The sequence below is a fragment of the Salminus brasiliensis genome, chromosome 2 (assembly GCF_030463535.1).
Source record: "Salminus brasiliensis chromosome 2, fSalBra1.hap2, whole genome shotgun sequence".
NCBI classification, from domain to species: domain Eukaryota; kingdom Metazoa; phylum Chordata; class Actinopteri; order Characiformes; family Bryconidae; genus Salminus; species Salminus brasiliensis.
This window is the reverse complement of record NC_132879.1, coordinates 56,063,902-56,071,615: the sequence shown is the minus strand read 5'-3', so window position 1 is coordinate 56,071,615 and position 7,714 is coordinate 56,063,902. Positions and strand designations below refer to the sequence as shown.

The 7,714-nt window shown below is 39.5% G+C and overlaps 1 protein-coding gene across 3 annotated transcripts in view; it reads right to left on the bottom strand.

Annotated features, from left to right (window-relative positions):
- Nucleotides 1-3,753: 3,753 nt before the first annotated feature.
- Nucleotides 3,754-7,714, bottom strand: part of phf21b (PHD finger protein 21B) — a 99,397-nt gene continuing 95,436 nt past the window's right edge. For all 3 annotated transcript variants that reach the window (XM_072674011.1, XM_072674012.1, XM_072674013.1), the window contains exons 9-13: nucleotides 7,590-7,612; nucleotides 6,990-7,148; nucleotides 5,945-6,011; nucleotides 5,710-5,813; nucleotides 3,754-4,163 (exon numbers count right to left, since the gene is read on the bottom strand). In XM_072674011.1, coding sequence (XP_072530112.1) covers nucleotides 3,882-4,163; nucleotides 5,710-5,813; nucleotides 5,945-6,011; nucleotides 6,990-7,148; nucleotides 7,590-7,612 — 635 coding nt within the window. In that variant the 3' untranslated portion in view covers nucleotides 3,754-3,881. The remainder of the gene's footprint in view (nucleotides 4,164-5,709; nucleotides 5,814-5,944; nucleotides 6,012-6,989; nucleotides 7,149-7,589; nucleotides 7,613-7,714) is intronic.

Sequence of the window (7,714 nt, the reverse complement as noted above, 5' to 3'; positions counted from 1 at the left end):
CCTCGCTGGGTGAAGATGGTGGAACTCACTAAGCCTCAGACCGTGAGAGGAAACTGATATGCACTCAGAAAACATGTCTCCACATGAGGGGCTGGAGCAGTTATGAGCTCAGTGTGGTGAGATCAGGTTCAGTCATCTTGCATCAGGCTGGAAGACGGTCCAGTAGGGCTGCACAATATACTGGTGGCCAGTCGATAATGCAGTGTAGAGCTACACAGAAAATTCTGAATGATTAATTTCAATTATTTCCAAATTATGTTTTTATAATTTATTTACTTATTTTATTTATGTTTTTATATAATTAATTCTGAATAATTAATGTAAATCATTATTTCTGAATTTTGTATTTATTTAATTATGAACAACTTATTAAATTGTGTAATTTGTTAAATTCAGAATTATTAATCTACTTATTTCTTATCTACTTATTATTTTTTAAATATGTATTCATTTAATTCTGAATAATTAAGTTAAATAAATATTTCTGAATTATGTATTTATTTAATTCTGCACAATTTATTAACATTTTTTATTTAATTTATTCAGAATGATGAATCTACTGACTTCTGAATTATGTATTTATTTAATTCTGCACAATTTATTAACATTATTTTTATTTAATTTATTCAGAATGATGAATCTACTGATTTCTGAATTATGTATTTAATTCTGAATAAATTAATTATATATTATTTAATGATGTATTTATTCATTTAATTTCTCATGTAATTATTTAGTTTTAAATTTATTTAGTATTGTTGTTTTTTATTATCATTAATATTTTGTCAAAAATGTACTAAAATACATCCAATTTGGACTATTTATTAAATGACACCACATTCAAACACCATTCTAAGTACATTTACCTTTGCCTTCTTTCTCAAACACGGCTCTAGAGTAGCACAGCTGTCTAACTGCCTGCTTGTAAAAAGACTCAGGAGATCATGAGTTCAAATCCCATCAACACCACTAACAGTCCTCCAGGGTCTGAGAACAGGAAGACCTGCCCTGTCACATAATGTTTAAAGGCTCTGGGGTTGGGCTAAGGGCTCCCTTTACTCAGAATCCTGACCGTGGAGGACTGCAGCATCGCCTGGATCAGGCAGTTAGACAGGTGTGCCACTCTGGAGCTGTGAAAGCATGCAGCGGATGTAAATGAGCTCATTTGTTCAAAATGTTCATATCGTGCAGCCCTAGCGTACCACCATTCCTCATTCCTTACATCTCCCACAGCTCTCTGATCAGGGCCCAGCTCCTAAAAGCATCTTCTAGGTCTAGATTATCTTAACTGGTAGAGAGAGAGAGAGAGTTTGCCCAGTGTGTGATGCTCGCTCGACCCTTTAAGAACCACCTTTGAGCTCAGATGCTTTTGGGAAGCCCAGCCTAGATCAGCTTCAGCCCAGGTAGCCTGCACCTTCTACCAGGGGTTCTCACCAACCTCCCGGCTGCTTGTGTTCACTGATCAGGAGTCAAGGGCCCTAAAGTGGAGAGTCTGAAATGAAAGGCATATCAGCTTCTCCTACTCTGGGGGTTGAGGAGCAGCCCTGCCTCATAGGCTCGGTCACTACTGCACACTTTAAAATCCCTTTGGCAAGGCAGGAAGACAAACTAGCACAAAAAAACGAGTCCCTCCTTGAAAAGCTCGGCCCGGCCTACTTCTCCCACCTCCGTGATCTGATATATTAAATAAACCCTGGATTTTTCTACATGTTGTTCTTGAGGCAGTGTTCATTTGTATCGTCTAGCAGATAAGAAGAGAAGAACATGAAATCCAACCAAACAAAATAAAAAAGACACAACTTCAACGAGTGGCACTGAAAGAGCATCGTCACTGTCACGGAACAACCTCGCATCTCCAAAATAGCAAATTTACAGGAGAATAAGTAAAAAAAAAATTCAATGGAAGTCAATGGAAAAGATTTTATTTCAAGCCATTTTGAAATGAGCCATTTTCTATTGGTCTGTTCATCACGCCAATCAACCAGACTATATATACTGTACTTGTTGTACTGTACCACCTTATTAATGAAATTAGTGAAGAACCTTTAGATCCACGTCCTCACGCTCCCATTATTTAATAAAACTGGTTCTTCTATGTATTTTATTCTACAGAAGAACCTTTTCTAGCACCGAGCATTTTCAAAGGTTCTGCTAACTTAATTTGTTTATTTTTTTATTTTTTTAGGTCTATCTTTTGGGTCAGAGATCCAGTCTGAAGAATTTATTCATTACTAAATCCCACCAGGGGGCTTCCCCCAAAAAGCTGAGGAGGGTGGGGGCTTTCCTACTCTCAGACTCAGACTCCTGACCGTGGAGGGCTGCAGCATCACCAGGACTCAAACGTATGATCTTTTTAAGCTGCCAGAGTCCAATTCAGGGGGAAACAATAAATCTCAAAAATGAGAAATGAGGTTTTTGGGGTTTTTTTGCGTGACCGTGACGATATGAGAAGTTGTACATCAATGTTGTGAATGAGAAACATCATCAAAGCAAAAAAAATAATAATAAAGAAATAAAATACAGACAAGACGGATCAGCGATAAAGGTGTGAAGTACAAAAACGTAAGGTTTTTTTTTTTGGCATATTTTATACAGTGGTGAGCGTTAATAAAAATTAAAATAATAAAAAATAATAAAAAAATAGTTGATGATAATGATGACAGGTTCACACACTCACTGGAACTCGAATGGCCCTTCCGAATGTCCGCTTTTTTGTTGTCAGTGCAACTGGAAACAAAAAAAATCGTAATAAAGGAACACCATTTATGTGGCTGTGAATCAGAGTAACAATACAGAAGAGAAATTAGAAGGACCTGTAAATAACAATACAACATATGTACAACGATTCCCTCTCTCCAATACTTCAATTCACAAATATGAACAGGCATCAGCATGAAAATACTAAATTCTCCACTAGAAATGCTAAATTTCGTAGTCATCTTAAATACTTTGTTCCTTTATCTCAACTCTATTAATACTGAAAAAAATGTTATTCTCTGTTTTTTTTTGTTTGTTTGTTTGTTTTTTATGTTTTTGATTCATTTTTTGTTTTTTTTTCTTTGTTTCGTTTGAAGGCTCGTATGCTCGTAAGTACATACACAATGAAAAAAAATATATAGAAAAAAAACAACAAAAAAACACCCCCCCACATTTCCCCGTCTCTCTTTCACCTGAATTATTATGGCAATCATTGTTCACCGGAGGACGAGAGCGCACAGTTTATCTGCTTGGACAGATCAGTGTTCGGTCTTCTCCGTGTATCATATGATCATGTGTCTCTTGCTCGTTTTCTCGTCTACCGCTATGCTAATGTTGTCTCTCGCTATATGCAGAACAGTTATTATCCTCCCACCCTCCCTCATCACACCCCCCTCAACCCACCCCCTGCCCCCTCTGTTTAAAAAAAGCTAAACTTAATAAAAAGAAAAGGCTTCGGCCGTATCAGAATACTTATTCCGCATATTCGTGACGGCACCGTTATCTGCTTCTGTTTTTTTGTTTTTTTTAAATGTCATAAATACATTAAGGCCAAGAACATTTAATAACGTATAAATTAAAAAACGATAAGTTTCAAAAAAATCTCGTAAGCACTGTAGGTGTTGGGTTTAAAAAATACTTGTCATGAAGTGAAGGATATACTGTAGTTTCTTTTTTTTCTTCTGCGTTTAAATCCGAAAACGTTACAGCTCTTGCAAAAAAAGACCCTCGACCCCCCGCCCCGCCTTGCCCCGCCCCGCCCCGCCCCGCTGCCCACACAATGGTTAGATATCACTCTCCAGTCTCCTGGAAGAGCTGAAAGTGGTCAAAGGAACGCTCAGTCCAACCTTCCTTCCTTTCCTTCGCTGTCGCTGTTTTGTTTTTTTTTGCCTGCTGCTCTGGGGTCAGTTGTTGGCCTGTGACTGGGCCACGCTCTTCTGCAGTAGCGTGGCCGGGCCTGTAGGGGGCGCTGTGGTGCTGGGGGAGCTGCTGCTGCTGCTGCTGCTGCTGGTGGGTTTGATCCAGGGCAGAGAGAGCAGGGAGGCTCCTGTGGTGGTGGTGGCCGTCATGGTGACCTGGATCATGTGGTCACGCTGGATGAGGCGGATCAGAGTCTTGAGGCGCTCCAGAGAGGCCTGGGTCTCCCTCTGCTCGCTCAGGAGATGCTCCTTCAGGTCCATGCACTTCTGCGGGCCGAACACACAGACAGGCTTACAAAAGCAGCACAACTACCCTTGATTGATGTGGAGAGTGAGTGTGTGTGTGTGTGTGTGTGTGTGTGTGTTAAAAGCCGACTGTCGATTAGGAGGTCAGTGATGTAATCATGGCGTAGTTTAATATTAGGGGAGATAAAAGTGTGACATCACTGTAAGCATATTTACTAGAAGTGTTGTTTATTAGACGTTTACTTATTATTAGTTTATTAATATAATGCTTCTGATTTTGAAGCTGGAAAATGTGTTTATTCATTTATTATAGATGCAGATTTATCAGTTCAACAATTAATAATTCATTGATCTCTGAATATTATGTATTTCTCTTTAACACACGCTAGCTGTCTCTTACTATTACTGTTAGATTGAGGTTATCACACCTACAGTCATGTCAATGTTCTGAATCATTACTTCGGCTACTTCACAGATCCTATTTATTTATTTATTTTTAATATAAATATTTTAATATTAAAATATTACAATATAATTTTGTAAAATATTATATTATAAACCACAATTACTGCTTATTTGTTACATTTTTAATTTTGAGACAATAAATAAAGAATGTGTAAAAAACTATTACACATTAAATCTGTTGGTTTTATCCTCAAAATATTTAATTTTGGAAGTAAATATGAATATAAAATGTGCAGAAATATATAATTCAATAAATAAATATAATAAAAAAAAGTGTATTACAGATAATGACCCCATTTGACTGGCATAATGTATTTGCATAATACTGTATATATACTATGTACTATGTATGAAAAATCACTATGCAGAATAGTCACAGATGGTCATACATGAGAAGCGGTCATTTCTGGAATCCTGTTGTTTTGAGTTATTGTATGAGTATTATGTCCGTTTTACATTTAAGAAGCTTTTGGTATTCTAGAGACACAGTGGATAGGAAAGTGCAGTATCGTAAACTGAGCTGTGGCGGTGGCTGGTGCGGCGGCTGGTGCGGCGGCTGGTTTAGATTCTCAGCTCTTACCACTTTAATGTTTGTACCTAATAGGTCAGATCTGTTGTGGCGGCACAAGGGAGAACTACTCAATATTAGGCAGGTGGTTCTAATGTTATGGCTGACTGGTGTATGTTTCTCATAATTACAATTTTATAGTCGTTCTTGTTTTGTGTGTGTGTGTGTGTGTGTGTGTGTGTGTGTGTGTGTGTGTGTGTGTGTGTTCTGTGTCAGAAGTGCAGCCAGACTCGAGCCAGTCAGTACGGATTACATTTAAACTGAATGTAAAAGTAATTAATTACATAATTACATAATTATGTAGCACAACTAAACAACAACAACACATCCAGGCCTCCAGGCATCCAGGGGTCTTAAGGTGAAGTATGAGAGTTAGCCCCTGGTGTGTGTATACACACACACACACACACACACACACACACACACACACAGGTGTGACTGGAATGAGAAGATTAGCTTGTGGAAGAAAGGCTGAGTCACTGAGGCTCTGCAGTGTGAGAGTAATGGAGTAATGAGGGGGGATCAGGACCGTACCGAGAGAGACTTGCTAAGCCGCTGGTCTTCTTCTTTAAGGTGGGTACACTCCTTCTTCAGCTCGCTGTTCCTCCTCATCAGCTTTCTCTTCTCCTCCTCTCTCACTACACACACACACACACACACACACACACACACACACACATTAAACTCCATATCCTCATCTGCAACAAGGAGGTCCTCCTATAAACCCCCCCCCCCCCCCAAGCAGCAGATAACCAGAAGCAGATCTCACCTGTTTTGTGTGTAACGTAAGACTGGACGAAATTATGTGGCCAAGACAAGTTCTCCTTATTCAGAACCTGAAGACGAGAACCAGAGAGCAGAGCACATTAAAGTCATACACTTACTATTAATGCATACAGATCCGGATCCGGACGGAGCCTCCTGTTCGTGCTCTACGTTCATTTAGTCCGTATTAGTGCATGTTTTCTGAAAGCTTACGGATACAGACGGAACGGAGCAGTACCACTAGAAACCATGAGGGGGCGGTGTAGCCTATACTTCAACTAAAACACGACCACTACCTTACGTTACGAACACCACGAAGAAGCCGTGGCCTCCCCCTCCACCGTTGCCAGACTCTAAACTGCCCTCTAGTGGACGTACTGCTCAGCACCCACAGCAACAAAAAGGACGTATAGAAGTATGTGGGCAGTGGCGGTTCCATCGTTTGAGAAGGACGTGGTCATTTTCGTACATAAGGGAGTTTTTTTGACTGTGTGAGAAGTGGTGCTGGCCGATACAACCAGGGGATACAATATGTGGTGCCTTCAGACTTGATATGAAGGGAAAGCGATGCACAACCTAATCAGCCTGGACTTCTCCTTCTCGGGTTCCCATAGCAACATCCTCTCCAGATTCACCGGGAGGACACCCTGTTTTTTCGGTCATAAATGTTGTTTTGATTCCTGTTTTGTCTTTAAATGACAGATTTCAAACCCATATTATTTGAATCAACATTTAATGACCCGATTTTAACGACCCGGCATCCTCGTTTCATCAGTTTACAGCTTTAATGTATATATTTCATTGTTTTCAAGCTGGAAAGCTTGTCTAGACTCCCTGGTCCTCAACAGTTAGCCCTGTCTATAGGGAAAAAGTGCCGTCATTCGCCTTTCCACTGCTGATTTTTCTCGGCTGATTTGTCTCTGAGGCAGAATTATATATCTTGCTCAAATAGTTTTATTATAATAATAATAAAAATTAAAATATAAAAACAGCGTGTTGGATGCGCCCTGATGCTCATATATCAGAAATCATAAACAGGAGTCACTGACCTTCTTCTGGCACTTGGGGCACATCCACATGCCCTTGGGTGGGGATTTGAGTGGCGGGTGTAAGCAGTCTAGGTGGTAGGTGCGGGGGCAGGTATGGCACTGTTGAAGGTCGCCGTCCTCTTTACACACGGCACAGTGGTCATCATGCTCCAGCTCATCCTGCGATACAGAGACACACCCAAAACAGCACATTAGACTCTGGGTCCGAGTCTCAGTTATTAAATCAGACTACGTTGAGGATAGCTTTCTAAATTAAATCATGTGAAAGTTTATTTATCACATAGCTAGCAGTACAATGCTTTGATGGGTGTCTGATCATATAGAAAATCAAGATAATTATAAAATCGAAACGAAAATTATAAAATCGAAAATAAAAAATATCAGGAAATATTAAAAAAACCCAAATTAAACCATCTATAGAGGCAAAGAGCAAAGATATACATAAAATCTGTAAAAATTGTATATATTAATGGAAGCTCTACCTTATTGCTTTAAACCCATATAGAAAATAATCACACATTTACGATAGCAGAGACAGAAATACAAGGCATACGAATACGAAAAGCACACACTCAGAGAATCCTTAGACTGGCTACATACCTTCCAACACAGATCCACAGAGTCTGGCGTGTGAATTAGAAGCAGAGAACAGATTAGTAGCTGGCACAGTTATCAGACAGGGTTATGCATGGGTTAGATTTGCAGTTACAGCCATGCAACAAAGC